The sequence below is a fragment of the Ruditapes philippinarum genome, unplaced genomic scaffold, assembly GCF_026571515.1.
Source record: "Ruditapes philippinarum isolate M1 unplaced genomic scaffold, ASM2657151v2 ctg4288_1_1_1_1, whole genome shotgun sequence".
Taxonomy (NCBI): Eukaryota; Metazoa; Mollusca; class Bivalvia; order Venerida; family Veneridae; genus Ruditapes; species Ruditapes philippinarum.
In genome coordinates this window covers 36,674-57,445 of record NW_026865612.1, presented here as the reverse complement: position 1 = coordinate 57,445, position 20,772 = coordinate 36,674, and the positions used below count along the sequence as shown (strand labels likewise).

At 31.9% G+C, this 20,772-nt stretch overlaps 1 protein-coding gene and 1 long non-coding RNA gene across 2 annotated transcripts; one reads left to right on the top strand and one right to left on the bottom strand.

Annotated features, from left to right (window-relative positions):
- The first annotated feature begins 7,172 nt into the window (after nt 1–7,172).
- LOC132729749 (uncharacterized) lies at nt 7,173–16,693 on the top strand. The gene is made up of 3 exons (XM_060715577.1): nt 7,173–7,330; nt 7,463–7,881; nt 14,217–16,693. The coding sequence occupies exons 2-3, from the start codon at nt 7,489–7,491 to the stop codon at nt 15,753–15,755; spliced, it is 1,932 nt and encodes a 643-aa protein (XP_060571560.1). The 5' UTR covers nt 7,173–7,330; nt 7,463–7,488; the 3' UTR covers nt 15,756–16,693.
- On the bottom strand, nt 10,921–14,206 carry LOC132729751 (uncharacterized). Its single transcript, XR_009625664.1, has 4 exons — nt 12,732–14,206; nt 11,571–11,666; nt 11,304–11,403; nt 10,921–11,075 (listed from the first exon to the last, which is right to left on the bottom strand). It is a non-coding gene; the product is annotated as an uncharacterized LOC132729751 (long non-coding RNA).
- Nucleotides 16,694–20,772: the final 4,079 nt, after the last annotated feature.

Genomic DNA, 20,772 nt, shown 5'->3' with positions numbered 1-20,772 from the left:
AAACCCTATATGTAGTAGAGAAACTGATAGCGAACAGCATGGATCCTGATCAGACTGCGCGGATGCTGGTCGCAAACCCATTATGTTGGTTTTGTCGTGACGCGGCTCAATTATCTTAATTTAAGCCTTGCTTAAACAATGAAATGACGTCTGTGGTGAGATTCTATCGTTTCGATGTTGGACTCCTTTCACTCTTAATATAAAAACATGTATTGCTACGCCGGCAATTTGTTAAAAAGAATGTAGAAGCATGTACAACTACTAGTATTAGATGTTAGAAGTTGAACTTACATTTTGCCCAATAAAATCGTTTAAGACCATTTTTTTTCAAATTCTAAGATACATTTAGATATATTATCTGCAACAACCTGGTATTTAAAGCTTGTTTAATCAGTGTGTTATGTATACTCGCTTTGTGTAAACAACCAAAATATAATTTCAATCACCCTAAGTAAGTTAGTATAATTAGCGTCAGCATTGAATTCTATAAATCTGACGACGGCTTGCGACTGGACAGATAGATTTAATTCTATTTATGCTGAATAACAAACACTAACCTATACTTTGTTTAATTGATATTATCTCAAAGTTATTATTGAATTGTCATGAACATATATCAGTGAAATCTGATGTTCTCAATCAACTTGTTTTTATCTTAAACGTATTATTTATGTAATGGCGAAAGGAAACTGTCAGCGAATTTTACATTTTATATTTTTGGATGAAAAATAAAACAAAACAATACAGTATCAGCGTTATGTTATTTTTTTTATTAATATAGTTTGAATGATTAAGAAGTAAATGGTTCATAATAACCATCAGAATGCCTGTAGATATGTCTATGTTAGACTTCAATCAAGCAGAAACAGTAATGAATAATAGCACAAATCCACGAAGGGAGAAAATAAGTACCATGTAACGAAAGAAACGTATTGAATGAGTTGCCTCCCTTTCAAATTTTAAGACGTTGCCTTTTCTTTGGTTTATAATAAACGTTATAACAGCACATTAATATCATGTCGTTCTAAAAAATTTATGTTATACCCGTAACATAGAAATACTTCTCTCCCCAGCCAAGACGTTACAATAATTATCAGTTTCAGTTTTTATATGGCAAATCGGCATATTTAACATATCTTTGGCCAATTTAACAAATACAATTGACAAATTGACAATTGACAAATACAATTGACAAATATAAGGTCAAGTCATATAACATACATAGTTTACAAGATATAAACATATAAGCAAACATGTATATTTACAATATTTAATTTTTCCAAAAGAGAAAAAAGTGAATTGTATGCTTTAAGAACTTGACTTTTTCATGTTCCCTGTATAAGTAAAATTTTCACCAATATAAGTAAAATCATCTACTACATCAATTTGTTCAGCATTTATTTTCCAAACACAATTATTTACTTGTTTTCTTTTCTTTAAAATACATATTTTCGTTTTATTAACCTTTATTTTAAGGCCCATTGAATAGAATAGTTATTAAAAATAGCTTACTGAGCTTGCAAAGATTCAGGGTTGGTTGTGAATAAAGCAATATCAGCAAAAAGAAGCATATACATATTTAACTGATTAAGGTCATTTTCAGTTAATAGGTTAAAATCAATATTTTCATTAATGTCATTCACAAAAAGAATAAAAAATAACGGCGATAGTGGTTCCCCTTGTTTTAAACCTATAGAGACGTCAAAAAATCTGGAACATTCATAGACTCTTGTGCAAGACAATTCAAGACTCTCGTACACAAGATTTAATACTTGTATATAAAGACTTAACAATACTAACCATTTTACAGCTGACTCATTGTTTTAAAAGCTTTGCCCATAAGGCATCTCTAACAAATGGGTCGAACGCTTTTTCATAATCAATGAAAGCACAATAAAATTTCAATTTAGTAGTCAACACTTTTTGAATGTATAAATATGCAGTCAGTAGTAGAATGATTATCTCTAAAACCAAACTGTGATTCATCAAAAACATGATTTTGCTCACACCATTTATTCAATCTATTTCTAAGCAATAAACAAAATATGTTACCTATAACATTCACAAGTGTAATACCTCTGTAATTAGAAAGATTTGTTACATTACCTTTTTTGTGAATTGGTACAATTATACCCTTACAAACCTCTGGGTGTAAACCAGAATCATGAATTTTATTTAAAATGTAAACAAGGTATGGGGAGATAAAACTATTAGAACTGATAAAAAACAACTCCATTCCTGTCATAGTCCTATTCATAGATGCAATTGTTTTTTGTTTTTTTTTGAAACCTCTTCAATATCAGAAGGACGATCAAGCTCATCAATGTTTACCTCCTCATACCTCACTTCGTGTACATCGTCAAATGAAAAGTCATATTGCATTTTATTTGAAATATTCTTAAAATGTTCTACGAAATCATTTGTACTCAAATCCGATGATTTAGATTTATTGTTATTCTTAAACTTGTTTATATACTTCCAAAACTTCCTTTGACTTTTCTTACTCATACCATTTAATTTTGACCTCTCTTGAATTTAATAAGAAACAGCCCGTGTAATAATTGAATATTCACTCCTACTTTTAAGAAACTTTGTTTAATTCAGTTTTATTTAAATAAAAAATTCTCTTATTGCGTTGAAAAATAGCATAAGCACTTTTACACTGCTCATTAAACCATGGAGCTTTCTTCTTTTTATGTGCTTTCTTTTTAGACTTGTGTAGGTTCGACCATTTAACCTAAATGATATATCATATACAGTCTTTGAAAATTCATTTATAGATGCATTTAAATCAATTTCACATGTTTAAGTGAATGTGACAACCCTTAAAAATATCTATTTTCCCTTAATAAATTTTGCAACTGTTCTGGGTCTGCATTTCCCATACGTAAAGCTACCACACGGTAGGGAATCACGTAACTTTTACGGTAACGCATACAGACAATATGGTGGCCTGAACACCTCGCTTCAACATTAAAAATTCCTGTTGCATATTTGAGTGATTGTAAAATCAATAAGCGCGGGGGGGGAATAAATTATAGGCGACAACAGTTCTTTATTCCGCGTAGGCTTCTACAGGTCTCGTATTTAAGTTAAAGGAATATAATAAAGAATTACCTGAAAAACACGTTCGAAGCGAGCTGTTTAGGCCGCCATATTGTCTGTACGCGTTACCATAAAAGCCACTTGATAACCTGCCGTGGTTTTAGTTCGATTACCAGTATTGTTGGAAGCTATTAGGTTACATACAGACTTTCGAATCCGTCCTTAAACCTTTCAGTGCCGAACAATGAGTGTAATGTTTCTTGCTCAATTAAACAACGACTTGTCCCTGACGATGTTTGACCCACGCGGCCAGCAATCCTTTGGTTACTTGTCCGATGCATTAACCATTCGTCCATGTCCCACTTAATATGTTTGATATGTATGGTCCGTTCTTGCAATTCACGTCCTTGTGACATAGTTTGTTGCCCGGAGTATGGTATGAGTTCTTCGTTTAGTCTAAAAATAGACGACCAGATTGTTTTCAAAGTAAACGCACAATATTATTTGTAACTGTTGTTTAATTTACTTCGATTTAAACTAAGTCACAATCAGGTTTTTGTCGATATCGTGTGGGAGTTTTACCACCTCGTGGTGTCATTTGTCAATAAGTCATCAAATACATTTTGTACCTTGTTGCGTAATAGACAATGAACTCGTTACACCTATCAATTAATTACAGTAACATTATATGCTTTTTATAACGTTTACTTTAACCAAATAATCGTTTATATAAAAGACAAACAAATGAATTACAATGCCACCACATTGCGAGTATATTAGCATAAAGATGCTAAGTTTGTATAAATAAATTTCTATTTGTGTCCAAGTAGTTTAGATCCGCTGGTTTCCATCATTGGCCTTCCACCAAAGTAAGTTTAAGTTGCGTTCATTTAAAGCCGCCATTCCTTGTTGATCTTGTTTATCATATTTTAGTCCCACCATATAATTTTAATTCTATTTTTTATTCTTTGAGGAAGTTACCCGGCTAGTTTACGGAAATTGGACTCAGAAATTCGTTCTTCTCTACACATTTACACATTAAATACGAAGCTACACTTGAAAATCGTTTCGTTTGGTAAAAGATAAACTACAGCTTAAATTAGCGCGTGCCATCAAAAAGTCGGCGATTACGTTGTTACTATTGCCGAAATATAGTCTCTTCACGTACTATGCAGAAATGGATATATTTTTCTAATATTCACTAAAATAGATTCCTTGTAATGAGTCGTGTATTATCCACGGTACTATTAGACATATTGTAATATATAATGCGGAAATGTTGAAAAAGTCATTATAGTGACACATCGGCTTGTTGATTATATTTTGGTTACTTCTTTGGAGAAGATATAAATAAAAAATGTCTCTTTTTTTCTTGCATATTCATCTGTAAATAAAGCATCCTGATATGCAAAACTGAAGAAAAGATAAAAATGAATCATAAAAAGACAGAATATAATTTGTTTTTGCCCACGTTGTGGTTCCAAATCAACAAGTTGATTCCTCTCGTCTTCTACCTGTGTTTGTTAATTAAATATCATTATTATTCTTTTCCATTTTGCTAAACACATATATATACTATATATTCGTACACTTTGAATCATGAAACAAATTTGAGACGCTCTCAAAATTCATTTCATTTCTTTTTTACATGATAAAGACATTGGAAAATGTACATTAAAGGGGGTTTCCTACATGAATATGAGCTTTTTGTAGCTTTTGTTGTTGTTGATAGATTTAACTTCGCACCAACGTAGAAGAGGTCATAGGGCTACTTTATATTAACTGGTCGAGGAAGGCCTCTCCGTGCACTATTTCTACTATATCAGGAATAATAGGGCACCTGAGTAGAACCACCGACATTTCATAAGATTGTGGACAGCTTCCTCAAATGAAAGAGTCCGAAGTACAAACCTACAGCGATGTGAGACAAGTGGCTTGAAGTTAAGGACATTAACCACTCGGCCACGGACGTCCCTGTTTATGAGCTGTTGAAGACACTTCTTCGTGTGGAGCGTATATTTTTTGAAATGTAATAATGTCAAATATTGCATTCCATGCAGATCCGTGTTTACTTGACTCTTCTTGCCACAATAAACACTCATCTATGTGTGTTGCTCCGCGCTATGATATTAAGTGATCCGAATGTCTCGGCGAATAGCAGCTGGTATATTTGTGCTTTTGTCTTTGATCAGTAAACATACTTAAGCGTTAGAATAGTTCAAAAAGTAAATACGACTCGAAGACTCTGTGAAAATATTTAGGTCGACCATAATTCCACTAGGAATATCTTGTCTTATCGAGTGACGACGTGGTCTTTCTCTTCTAACAAGGATATATTTACCGATTCTGATTATGGTGCACAAGAAGTTAACATCATCATTTAATAGAGCTCTCAGACCCATCCGATAAAGGACCTGATCGTGTTTTACTTTCCGAAACCCTCACAGTATCTTAATCTGCTTTGTGATTGATCTTTTCGCATTTTTTTTACCGAAGCTGTAGCTGCATGTTGATATCAAGCCAAATATATATGTTGCTGTCGGAACATCACCACTACCTTCATCACCGTTATATAATCTAGTCCAGTCATGAATACATATTGGCTTCCGTTAAGAAAAATATATAAAACAAAGTAAAAACATTATGATTAGATAATAAATTAATCTAAATAAATAAATTACATGTAATTAAAAAAATATTTTTGTTCAACGTATGTTTTGCAGACGATTCGTATCTCACGTATTAGTGTATGGCTTTATTCATATCAGCTATTAATTTGAATACAACTTGTGATATATCTTTATTCTCTATAAATATATGCACTCTTATATCAGTTACAATTTTCTTGATGCATCGGTTTAATTAAATAAAAATATAGAACACTTTTTATCTTGATCTTGATGTTTGGTGTTTCTGTACTGTCTAACATAGCATGAGAAATTTCCTCCGTTGTTAAAATTATGCGAGGGCACGTGTATTAGTTTCACGTATCAAATTTTCAGATTCGAGTGACACTATCCGTTTAAATCTTTAAAAATTATAACCGATGAAGTTTTCAAAATGAGGCAACCTAATAAGTGTTAAGTTAAAGATATGAATTCATATTAAAATTATATTTCAATCGAATAAATGCGAATATAGTCAATGAAAAAAGACAAAATTGACAATTAAGTAATAAAAACGAGTTTGATATATGACTTTCACAGCAAGAAAATTTGTTCCATGTGAACGTTTCAAAATGACGAATTTTTCAATCCGACTGGTATCTGAACTATATAGCTTTTGAACATGTACAAAAGACGAACTTAAGATTTGACTTTGAATATTTAGGTTAGAAGAATGTCTGCTGCAATAAAACTCAGAGTTACTTACGCTAAAGAGTAATAAAATACATTTCCATTATCAAATAAAGAAAATGGAATTCTTAAAGAACGTCCAAATCGACATAATTGTAAATGCTGTAGGTTTTGTTTGAATGAGCCTGTTAATGGACGCTACCGGAAAGTGCAAGATACTGTGCAGCTCCCACCACCACCCCCTTCCACACACACACACACATACCCATCACCAGCTTTATCAGAATTAAACATTTAAACATGAAAATGGTGAAATTTTGAAATTAGAAACATCCACCATCCTGTTTTTACATTTCTATGATGCATTAATATATAGTTCCAGTACATTATTCTTAAAAACAGATCGAGCAAACCTTACGCAAAAACAAACAAAATTTTAATAATTATATTTCCAATTCAAATTAATACTAGTTTTCAGACAGTTTAAACTAATTTGTTAAATCATTTTTACTTTCATTTGATTTTACAAATGAGGGTTAATTTCACATGAACATGTCGAGCCACTAAATAACGCCAATATTTGACAGCCTTGATATGATTCATTACATATCTTCCATTATCTAATGAAAGAAAATCTCACATAATAGTCACACAGTGACCTTATATTCATTCATTATAATATATATTAATATTTTTACCTTCCTAACAAAACTTTAATGAAACAATTAATGAGTACTAATTTTAAGAAGAAACTCACTCCACTCCGTTTGTTATATAAAACTGTCGGTCATCAATCACAAACATGTGATGCGTCAACGTAAACCACCGTAACATCATAAGCAATTATTGTAAAACAAGAGTTTAACGGAGCTATCGTATTATCGTGTATGACGGATCGTCGCGGCGTGCATGACAGTCGTGTAAAAACTTTTAACACTTTATATAAAGACTTCTCATGACAATTTCTTTTTAACTTTAGAAAGGAAGTGGTAAGACATTTAAAATTTCTTTTGCATATTACAACAATGAATTCATGTTATTTTCTTTTTCAATTCGGTATTTCTTGGCATCTATAGGACCATTTTAAAACTAACTTTTTGTTAATGTTATTTAAATTTCAGATTTAGTTGAACGAAGTTATAAGACAATGCATAGCTTATTACTCTCACTAACTCTCTTCCTAACATTCATGTGGGCAACGGAAGCTAAGTTATTTGTTCTGCAGTCAGATTTTCATAGAAGCAGAGAGAACCATCCAGTGTGGGACCTGACAAACTCCTCTGATGGAACTGCCATAATTCTCGAGCCTAATAAGTATATGTCAATAAACTTCTGTCTTCGGCGGCGTTCAACGGTTCGATTGACGGACTTCCGGTTCTCAAATGGGAACAATAGTGAGATAGTTCAGGTCAAGATTGACGATATTCTCATGGGGTTATTCACATCGACTACAAATCCAAGACGGAGCTGGAATGTTTTCTTATCAACTGGTCCATTTCCAAGAGTCCCTGCTCTTCCAATTGGATGGCACAAATTAACTGTAAGTTTCAAAATTACATAAAATATATAGCAGGTGTTTCAATGTACGTTTATAACATAATACTTCAACTCAAACATATTTCTTTCTATACCAGATATAACATCTGTATAAACATAGTTACATTACATATGTTAATGTTGAGAGAAAATTGCGACATGTATTTATCACTAAGTTTTTGTGTCAAATGTTTAACAATTTCTCTAAACTTTGATCAGGATATTCCTGTTACATTCATGATCGGAAAGATTTGAGACTGACTGTATAAAGACAGTCAAATCTCGCTTATTTGAAATGTGCATGACAATTTATCCGTGCATGTACAAAATTTAACAATTAAGAACAATTACTTTCAGCAACACATGTACAAGAATTTTAGCTCACACTTTTCATTGACGATATCTGTCATATGTTGCAGTTCTAAAGATAAACGTATCACTAATATGTCATGGTCTATTAACATTCTGTCATTGTTTAGAATCCGTTGTGCTTCGCATTAACAAGCTACAAACGGGAATATTAGGTTCTCAGATAACTATTTGGCGGAAACTCGAGAGAGCCGCAATAAGGCGTCACAATTCAGCGCACAAACGAAAGACGTCATTATCTGCATCAAACAGCATTTAATGTATTTCGTTGCCTATTAAGCAACATCTATTTGATATAATTAGCAAAAGAATAACAATGTGACGCGTTCTGTTTGACGCCATGAAAAACAAATACCCATCCTGCATCTGTGGATCTTTCTAAATTCAAAATTTTGCCATTTCATGTGTAAATGCATGCTTTTAAAGCCAGTGCTAGAGGTCGTGGACGGTAATTTGCATTTGGCAGTACCATGCATGAACAGGCTCACACAAACCGAGCCTGCAACATTTTGTCAATTTTGTCGTTTTGGACTTTCTTTAGGGATTCTTATTTTCTCTGTATGAATAATCAGCCCATATATGGAATTACAAAGGTTAAATTGATAAAAAAAATCATTGTATTCATAATTATCCGTTTAGTCTGAAAGGTCCCGGATACCCACGTTCATTTAATCTTTACATGCAAGAACTAGCCTTTTTAATAGCAATATTAATAAATTATTCCAATAGCAATATTTACTACAAGTTTATTAAGTTTGTTTAAAATGAAATAAACTTTTAAACTTTTTGTTATTGCTGTTTTCTATGTTACAAAGTCGAAATTAACTAAACACTAGAATATTCTATAACAACAGTTTCACTGTATTGTTAATAATGATGTTTTGTTAAATTACTATGTTAATGTCAGAAAGCATGTTCTATCCAACAATGGTCTAACCATCGTCAAATAAAAACCTATTAACATATGTACTACGGAAGTTAGATCTGAAATATGAATTAAATCAATAATGAGATCTTTTAGGTTATCGTGTCATACAATCGATATATCTTAATGAGAAATAAAGTCACCCTTAACTGTGTTCTTGTGGAAATGATAATTTGTGCATGACCTTTATAAAGATTGCAATAATGAGAGATGGTCATCTTATACCATTCATTATAGATAACTCTATGGCCGCCACTGAGGTAACCGTCCACAAAATCGATAAAAAGATAAATCCAAAAGGCAATGCATCTCTACATTTAAACACTGAAAGTAAATGAAATGAATTGCTTTATACACTCATTAAATTTAATTGAATTAAGAATTGTTGTAGAATAAGTATAATGAGAATAAATATGACCATATTAAAAGGTTTAGTGTCCAGCTTTATTTGCCATCCAATGAAAACGATACATTTCTTAAAAATATATGCGTTAATTTTCATACAAGAACAAAAGTCGATTCTACATCGAATTCCGTTCATAGTCGACTTCTATTTTACATAGTACTTCATAGAACCGCATAGTGACGTAATAAAGTGAAAAATAATGAGGCCAAATAAAGCTTGACACTAAGTGTGTAAGTATTCATCCGTAGCTGTTCTACAGACAAATGAGACATCCTCCTGTCCCTATCACTCCCGTCGATGTTTCTAATGCCTGTAGAACAGCACGGATGAACACTATCATATACATGGATGATATTAGAGAAGGTTTGTCAGCACATGTTTAGTTCTAAATTAGCAAATGCCTTTCAATTTTTATCAGTTTGTAATTTTCATTTTCTCAGAAAATTGCCATTGTGATGATATTCAACTTTTTAATGAATTTAACTGCAACAAATGATAATGTGAAAATATAATTAAAATTGAAAAATGATAGACATATCAGGTTTTATTTCTGAATAATATTATTTATGTACAATATAATCTGCAAAAGACGCTTTGTAATGTAAACAATTGTAAAAGTTAAGAGGATATGTTAAAACAATAAATGCATCATATTATAGTTTACAACATTGGTATATTACAAAAACAATGGCATAAAATTACAATTAAACACAAGTGATATACAGGAAATTTATTCACGTTTGTTTTTTGCCAACGTCAAGTGTGCAAAACATAGACATCTTATTGCTTTGCACGAATAATTTAAATAGTGTGTGGTAATAAAATTGGTCAATAAACATTTAAAAGTCTATTTGGATATAGATTTACATCTTTAAAAACATTTTAAGAAATTTCATAAGTCATAGTACCACATAATCTTGACGTCAGTTAAACATGCATATAATTTACTGTTTAGGTTACTTCATTACATTAAAATAAATGCGAATTCGATTCTACTTGTATTTTTATCGCAAAATTTGTCATGATTTTTATTTATCAAAATTTCAGATGTTACGAATTTGATTTTGACTTTATATTTATAATGAGCCCAGCAGGCACATCAACGTTGTTTCAACGTTGAATTTTGGTCAGATTTCAACGTTGAAATAAGGTTGGATTTATATTCGGATTTGAAAGTTGTAACAACGTTGAAATTTCAACTTTGATACAACGTTGCAGCTTCAACGTTGGCACAACGTTGAAGTTTCAATGTCATTTCAACGTTGAAAACCCACCATACTTTAATTTTTGGATATAAAGCAAAGTAACCAAGCTTAACAAAATATCAAGACGTTATTAAATACTTCAGATATTTTATTTCAAAAATACAGTTCATGTGCAGCTTAAATTCACTTTAATAGTTTTATCAATTAAGCTACAATCTGTTCCAATCTTTTCTTCTTGATCTTTCTGGGTATGTCAAGTGTTTGAGTACTTCTTTGGCTGTCTCTTACTGCTTCTGCAAATAAAAATAAGAAGTTTGTAGTTAAAAGTGACTTGATCAATCTCAAATTATTCTTATAATTACTCAACTTAGTGATTTGTTTTTATCTAAAAATGCTTTTCTCTAAGATTTACATCATAAAACAGCATAGAAATTGAAACATAGCTAAGTTTGATATTGACAGCAAATACTGTATATAAGACAACAAAATCTTTTTAAAAAGAAGCTATTTAAAAGGCTCACCTATGATTGGTAAGAAAAACTGCTCTCCGTCAGTTCCTTGCAGCATATTCCCAAGAAATTAACATTCTAGGCTCTAGCTAAGACCATTTTATGCAGCATCCTGAAATCAACAAACATGTAAATTTTATATTAATAATGTTACAGGAATATTCCGAAAAAATATATTTTAAGACAAGATAAATATCCAGTAGTTGAAAAATTTATTCTTTGTATTGTAAAGAAATTCAAATATATAAATTAATAAGAATAAATTTCAATTTAACAAACCTGACAGTCCTTTTCATGTTGAATGTATGGTATACAGGCTACAGCGAATGTATGGTATACAGGCTACAGCTGCAATACTCTTTCCAAGACCAGGATCTAGAATATAAAATGATAAATAATAAAATAGAAATAGATTTATTATTCCCCTTAAATTTACGACTATTAAACTTTAAAGTTAAACACTCAAATTTGTTTCTTAACTTAATAATAATCATTATAATGTATTTTTTTCAAACTAATTAACACTGTATTATACTATCAATAAAATTTAAGCATAGGTATATGTATTGACGAATCGTCTTGGGACGTAAATTAAGTGGGCCGAACTACTTTATAGGTTTCAATTTTAAAATTGATTAAATTCAAAATAGGATATAGTACAGACAAATGTTTGATAATCTGCAAAATAAATTAAAGAAAGACAAGATTTGTTAAATCATAAATTGCCAAGGACATCAATAACTTCATGCTTACAAGGCCTACCGAACCCAAATCATTCAATTAGGTCGCGAAAACGTGTCAAATCATCTCAATCATGTGTTTATATCTCTCATTTATTTTATAAAGTAAATTAAAGTAGAATTTAAAGAATAAATAATAATATTTTAGAAAATAATCAGTAAACTAAAGTAAAAGATAACGGCAGAGACATATATAACAGAGATAAGCAGCTCCTATATACTGCATTGAAATATCACTCATGCCAATAAAAAAGTGAAAAAATAGGCATTTTTAGCAAATAAAACTTTATTGATGTACATTTTATCCTTTAATATGATATACCATTTGAAAGGTAAATCTTTTATCTATAGCTGCATGTTAAAATATTGGTAACTTCCCGTGTCTTTCACTTAAATGACATTGCAGAACATACCCACTGAGCCAGTGTTTTCATCACATGAATAGTTTGTAACAAAAATTAAAAAGTAGTTCTCTTTAAAAATCGATGTATCATTTATTTAAATAAGAACTGTAAATATTTTTACCTGCAGCCATAGACAAATTCATAAGCTTTCAGAAAATGTATTATTTTCCTGATTTTGATATCTGGTAAATAAGTTTTACTTGCTACAAGTTTTAAGTTTAGCAGGAACGCGTGATATTTTAACTGGTTAGGAAGTTGCCTATCTCTGTTATCTATGTCTCTGATAACGGTAATACCTTCGAAATATAAATAAATTGCCGATCGTGATGTTTTCAAATTTTCCAAACAGCGCCACCATTTGCACGAACGATAATCATGGACCAACAAACAAAATCGTAGACCGCAACAATTACTTCCCCTGACCAGCGTTATTTTATAAACGGGGTTTTGACTAATACCAATTTATTAAATAATATCATTCATAAAGAACTAAAGAATAAAACAACAAACAACAAAACATATTAACTAATATTTAAAGCGTTAATAGAAGTGAAAAATTATTTCCAACTTTATTTGTTTAAGCACTAATTTTGAATATACGGAAAAAGATTGTAACGCAAATTTTCCTGACAAATATCAGTTACAGACTAATTCAATAAAGGAATAATATCACAAAATTAGTGGTATAAAAGTTTATATAATTATTAAACTAAATGTAAAACTTCGACCATAAACAACGTTGAATCAACGTTGTATATACATTGGCAATATATCCGTATGGTCGTCCATAGTTGAATATTGGTTGAACAACGTCACGACCATATTTCAACGTTGTGTCAACGTTGAAACAATGTCGAGTGCCTGCTGGGAGTACATTTGCAAAGAACTTGAATGTTGAAATTGATAGTTCTGAAGAGTCTGGTAATTTATAGGAATTGTAAGAGAACCTGCTTTACTAGTATTTCTGTCTTATGGAACAAATGTCATAAATAATCAATACATTTAATTAATACATATGTAGTCAATTAAAATAATAATACATGTATTTGCTTGGCAATATATAACCCCAAGGAAATCCAGCTTCCATTAAAGTGAACATATATGTTGTAGTGTAACGCCCAGATCTGAATAACTAAATATTAATAAATCAACACAATATCAAGTTTATGAACGTCAGATATATGTATTTATTTAATATAAGATATTATTCTATAAGATAAAACAATTGCTTAACCGGTGTCTTTAACAATTTCACAATTCTTAAACAATTACGTAAAGCAATAAGAATCAATGTCAACTGCGTATTTAGCATAATTTAACCTAAGTGAGTCAGTCTGTTTAACATCAAAAACTGCACTCAAGAATATAATATTTTGCTTACCTTAAAATACTAAAATATTATACGCCTTAAACTTTATACCTTCATAATTCATAAATGCAAATATGCGTTTCCGGACAGCTAACAATTAAATAAACAATTATGTTTGCACGCTATATGTACAAATCCCCCCTTAGGTGATGACATGCCCATCAATTAACTAAATAAGGCATATCCCATTCGAGTGTCCGGTGACAGCTCATTATATTTAATATATCCGCCTATGTTTTGTTGACTAATTACCTGCTAATTACCGTTATCCTACAATGTCCAATAATCTTCACAATGTCTCTAGGATCAGTAAGCATGTTTAGTTGACAGCGCAAGTCTTTATGCTACCAAATTGTCTTATCTATTTGTTATAATCTACAAGTACAATGTATACGTTATGATTATGTTGCAGATATCTTTCAACGGCACGGCCGATGGGCTTGCAGTGGATCATATTGAAGTGGATATCGACGATGATAAAATAACTAAAGATATTCTATCTTGTGAACTCAGTTGTATACCCGACCTGAACTATCATGTCCGCAAAAATGATGTGTTAACAGAAGCTTCGTTCATTGTGCAAGAATCTTACAAAACAACATGTCCAGAGGTTGATAACATTAACGTACCTATCTTCAATCCTCATGTACAGACGTATGAAATAACAGCCGCATTGCCGCAGTATCGAGCCTTTTCTAACTGGAGGACAGAAAATACCACCGGTTGCCCCCACTTATCGCCGTTTTACTGGTCTTTTAATGACATTGAATTATCACCTTTTATGAGAAATATAATAGAAACACCAACGGCCAAATTGTACTTCAGTCGAGGAGATGATGCTTACTCCAAGGTGTCACTCCTGATGCTAGTTTCATTTAGACTTGAGGGAAAATCTAAAGGAATGGTTGATAGTGAGATGGGCACACTCCTGAAGGTTAAGTTTAAATATTTAACTGACGACGTAAGACTTACATTTAGATATAAAGGCCGATTACCTGGTATATCAACGCCCGAAATAAAACACGTGCAACCATTAAACCCGGAAACAGAATGGAACACACGTGATTTCACGTGGACTGATGTAGACTATAACGTGATTATTGTAAACATTGCGTCAAATTCCAGTAAACCACTTAGATTGCAGCATTTATTCTTAGAACGTCGCCCAATGCTTGCTGACCAAGTCAAGAGTATTTACAAAGGAGACGATACCATCATCGAGGTTGTTTTCAGTGACTTCTGGTGGTTAAATCCAGACTCAATGTCAGTACATCTTTCAACAGGAGAGGTTTATAACAATGTTTCATACTTTAGAATATACCGGCCGATTCCATGGAATTCCGGTTACGCTCAAGTATTTGTCCTATATCAAGACGGAAATGCGCGTTTACTGCCAGTGCCACCGGAAGGAGTAGATTGGATTCCATTCGGTTCATCAGTTATCATTGGCCAAACTGATCCGACAGTTGTCAGACCATATGCTTCCATTACAGATACTGTCATCGATGTGAACACTCTTAGTATGAGTCTTCAGTATAAAGATGGCGGAAAGTGTCGGCTAACGTTGCTAAGTAGCTTAGCTGAAACAAGAGTGGTAGTTTCGGATTTATTCTTTGCAAGAAATCCTATATTGTTCCCGTTCACTACGTTCAGATCTATGTATGTCGCAGAGGGGAACTCTGATGTAGACCACATCAAAATAAATGGAATCTACACAAGACATATCATGGATGACTTCAACGCAATAATGGGTCGTAATTTCGTATTTCACCGGAAATGTATGTCACGCCATCTTAACTTAAGTCCTGACATTTATATAGATATAAGGAGGACCAGGAATGACGTTGCTAAAGTCCAGCTAATGCAGTCAGAATCGTTCCAGAACTTATTACAGAGGATACAAAATCACAGATATCGATTGTGGACACCACGTCTTCGAAGCTTGTATTAACAACACAATATCACGTGACTATCTATTCTTCCCTCTTATATTTATTGAAAGTCTGAAAAACGAAAGCTTTATGACTAATTGTATAGCGTAACAAACAAAGGTTTTACTTGTTGTATGCGGTCACTAAACTTCTTATTACATGGACAACTTGAACTGCGTACTTGTATGAACTTACTGTAAAATTCCCGATGTGCTTTTGAACTTTGGCGGCTGTATATATAACATTTTCCTCTGCATTTTTGTTTTGTGATTGTACTATATTTATTGATATATTACCTGTATTTTTATCCTTTATTGATCAAGGTCATTGAATATGTTTGTAAAGAAATAAACAATTTTCAGGTAGGTTTACTACAACATCAGGTGTCAAGACTTATAGTACCGAGTGGCAGCTGTAAAAAGTTGCCCCGTACTTCACTTCAGTGCTATAAATATTTTTCTGCCCCTCAGGATCATTAATTCTAGACAAAACTCAATCAAATCGAGTGTACAATTTTCATACACTATTGTTGATTTCATTGCTTTCCAGGGATCACCTCATTTCGGTACATTATTTTTAAAAAAGTGAGATCGGTTTGGTAGAAAAATAAATCTTAAGATCGTTCCGATGATAAGTTTCCATTAAACATTTATCATATACAGAATTTTTTATCATCTTTAGTGAATTATCAATAGTTTGCACGTGAATTACGATAAGTAAGATACATGTATATATATTCATAAGCTCATTCAGCTTCATATATACTTTTTTACAAACAAAGCATTTATTTTGTGTTTCCTTGTGCGTCCATTATTGATGATCGAACGATGAAGCTCATAATTTGTCAGAACCATTTATAAAACTATTCATCATGTTATTTCCGTGTTTGAATGTATTATGATGATTTTTTTGTTAATTTATTACCAGTGACATTTTAGTAAAAAATGTATTAAAATTGTATTTCTTTGAGTTTTTATTGATGTATTCAAAACGTATTTGATTTTCCTTACACGGTGAATGAATTACGTTTGTTTGATGTTTACGTAGGTTACCACCAATTATTCATTTAGTTGGTAAACCAAGAAACTTTTCTCAGTATTTAATTTGAGGATGGATATAAATGGCTCATTGTTCAATTCAGCTTGAATTCAGATAATTCAGATGATTCCAACCCTCATACATAACGGTTATGTTATTAAGTTATAAAATTATTAGTTTGATAGTACTGCATGTTTGTAACGTTGCTTTTACATCGGATAATCGTGAATACGTGATGTGCGCCAGGTTATATGGTTGTTTGCAATCAAAGCGTTTACAAATGGTCATATAATCTATCAAAATCTTTACATAACTAGTATTATAATGATAAGGGGTATATGTAATGATATTCTGAATTAAAAAAGACATGAATTTTACTATAGAAAGGAATTTATCGCTAAACAAAGTTTCCGATTTATTGCTCTGTGTTTGATTCAATAAAACGTATGTTAGACGGAAGAATGTCTTAGAAAAAATACAAAATATTTCATATAAGTCATTGATGTTTACAGCTATAAATGGTCCATAAACAATTCAGAATTAATACAGCAATACATGGTCCGACACAAAGATACATTGTCTATACAGCGATACGTGGTCGATACAAACAATTCATGGTCTGATGCAACGATACATGGTCTAAACAGCGATGCATGACTTGTTCAACGATACATGGTTCATACAACAATATGTCTATACAATGATACATGATCTATTTAAATGATGCGTCGTCTATAAAGTTGTGCATGGTATGATACAAAGATATATGATCTTTTTACAATGATACATAGTCTATATTACGAGTCGATAGATGGTCTACAACGATATATGGTTTAAAGAATGATAAATTATCTATACAAAAAAGCGGTCAATGCAACGATACAAAGTACATGTATATGTAACGATAAATGGTACTTACTACGATACATGTTACATACAGCAATACATATTTCATAAAATGGGTCTACTACGAAAAAAGATCTATCCAAAGAGCTGAATTGTACATGCTATTAAAAACTGTATTGCAACAGCATAAGTGACAACGTCAGGTGATCTGTAAAATGAGTTAACCTCTGTACATCTATACTTTATCAATAAATGGGGTCTACCATGATACATTTTAATTTAGTAATACATGGTTTATTCAACCATATATAGTTTAAACAGAGATATATGGTATTTGTATTGATAAATAGTCTATACATGGCCTATATTGTGAGGTTATTATACATTGTTCAGTTCAATACTAAATTCTTAGGACGAGTACACATCTGTAAAAACTATATTGAACGATGTGCAAGCCATAGTCTATATAATGAAACATTATCCATTTAATTATACATCGTCTTTGCAATGATACATTGTTTATAAAATTATACCTAGTCTATAATGGGAATTGGTCAAAAAAAATGTTATTTGGTCTAAGCCATCATTCATGGTTTATGTGATGGAAAACGCCAAAAAAAATACATGGTCAAATAAAAGAGACATTCCATATATCATGAGACATCGTCTATTTAACGTTCCATGGTTTATAAGACGATATAACTAGGCATGGTCTCTATAAAGAAAGACGGTCTATATATAGCGAGACATGATCTATATTATGAGACATGATCTATTCATTGAGACATGGTATATATAATGAAAGACGGTCTTTAAAATGAAACATGGTCAATAATGAAACATGGTCTACATAATGAAACATGATCTATGTAATGAGACATTGTATATATGATGAGACATGGTCTATATAATGAGACATGGTCTATATAATGAGACATGGTCTATAGATGAGACATGGTCTATATAATGAGACATGGTCTATATGATGAGACATGGTCTATATAATGAGACATGGTCTATATAATGAGACATGGTCTATATGATGAGACATGGTCTATATAATGAGACATGGTCTATATAATGAGACATGGTCTATATAATGAGACATGGTCTATATAATGAGACATGGTCTATATAATGAGACATGGTCTATATGATGAGACATGGTCTATATAATGAGACATGGTCTATATAATGAGACATGGTCTATATAATGAGACATGGTCTATGTAATGAGACATGGTCTCTATAATGAGACATGGTCTATATAATGAAACATGGTCTATATAATGATGAGGCATGGTCTATAAAATGAGACATGGTCTATATAATGAAACATGGTCAATATAATGAGACATGGTCTATATGATGAGACATGGTCTATATAATGAGACATGATCTATATAATGAGACATGGTCTATATAATGAGACATGGTCTATATAATGAGACATGGTCTATATAATGAGACATGGTCTATATAATGAGACATGGTCTATTTAATGAGACATGGTCTATATAATGAGACATGGTCTATATAATGAGACATGGTCTATATAATGAGACATGGTCTATATGATGAGACATGGTCTATATGATGAGACATGGTCTATATGATGAGACATGGTCTCTATAATGAGACATGGTCTATATGATGAGACATTAGGGCTGGGGCGAGTATCCGAGTACTCGGATAATCACGAATCAAAGTGGTAAATCGAGTTTGAATATTCGTAAACCCAGAGATCGTGGATCGCGATTTAATTTTTTTATATACATTCACTATTTCTCACAATACGATTTGAGTATAAGTTATATGAAGTTTACCTATACAATTTGCCGGTTTAAGACCATGTACCATGATTCTAAGCTAGGAAGTAATTGGTTTCAAAAAACAAAACAAAAATACTCATCCAAAGAATAAAAACATAAACCTAGTTTATATTTTATATGTTTAATGTTTAGTATTGTTGTTTTTTTTTGGGTGTCTTGATAACAAAAGATTTGTGGTTCGATTTGTGAATCGTAAGTGCTGAATCGTGGTTCGGATCGGATCGTCACTTATCCGACGATCCACACCCTTATGAGACATGATCTATATGATGAGACATGGTCTATATGATGAGACATGATCTATATGATGAGACATGGTCTATATGATGAGACATGATCTATATAATGAGACATGGTCTATATGATGAGACATGGTCTCTATAATGAGACATGGTCTATATAATGAGACATGGTCTATATAATGAGACATGGTTTATATGATGAGACATGGTCTATATAATGAGACATGGTCTATATGATGAGACATGATCTATATAATGAGACATGGTCTATATGATAAGACATGGTTTATATGATGAGACATGGTCTAAATAATGAGACATGGTCTAAATAAAGAGGCATGGTCTATATGATGAGACATGATCTATATAATGAGACATGGTCTATATAATGAGACATGGTCTATATAATGAGACATGATCTATATAATGAGACATGGTCTATATGATGAGACATGGTCTATATGATGAGACATGGTCTCTATAATGAGACATGGTCTATATGATGAGACATGGTCTATATGATGAGACATGGTCTATATAATGAGACATGGTCTATAAAATGAGACATGGTCTATATGATGAGACATGGTCTATATAATGAGACATGGTCTATATAATGAGACATTGACATGGTTTATATGATGAGACATGGTCTATATGATGAGACATGGTTTATATGATGTGACATGGTCTATATGATGAGACATGGTCTATATGATGAGACATGGTCTATATGATGAGACATGATCTATATAATAAGACATGGTCTATATGATGAGACATGGTCTATATAATGAGACATGGTTTATATGATGAGACATGGTCTATATGATGAGACATGGTCTATATGATGAGACATGGTCTATATAATGAGACATGGTCTATATGATGAGACATGGTCTATATGATGAGACATGATCTATATAATGAGACATGGTCTATATGATGAGACATGGTCTATATGATGAGACATGGTCTATATAATGAGACATGGTCTATATAATGAGACATGGTCCATATGATGAGACATGGTCTATATAATGAGACATGGTCTATATGATGAGACATGCCCTATATGA

Excerpts from the sequence above, each read along its gene's own strand:
- LOC132729749 (XM_060715577.1), top strand. The coding sequence starts at position 7,489 with ATGCATAGCTTATTACTCTCACTAACTCTCTTCCTAACATTCATGTGG. Across the intron at positions 7,882-14,216 it reads TTGGATGGCACAAATTAACT|ATATCTTTCAACGGCACGGC; the intron begins GTAAGTTTCAAA and ends ATTATGTTGCAG.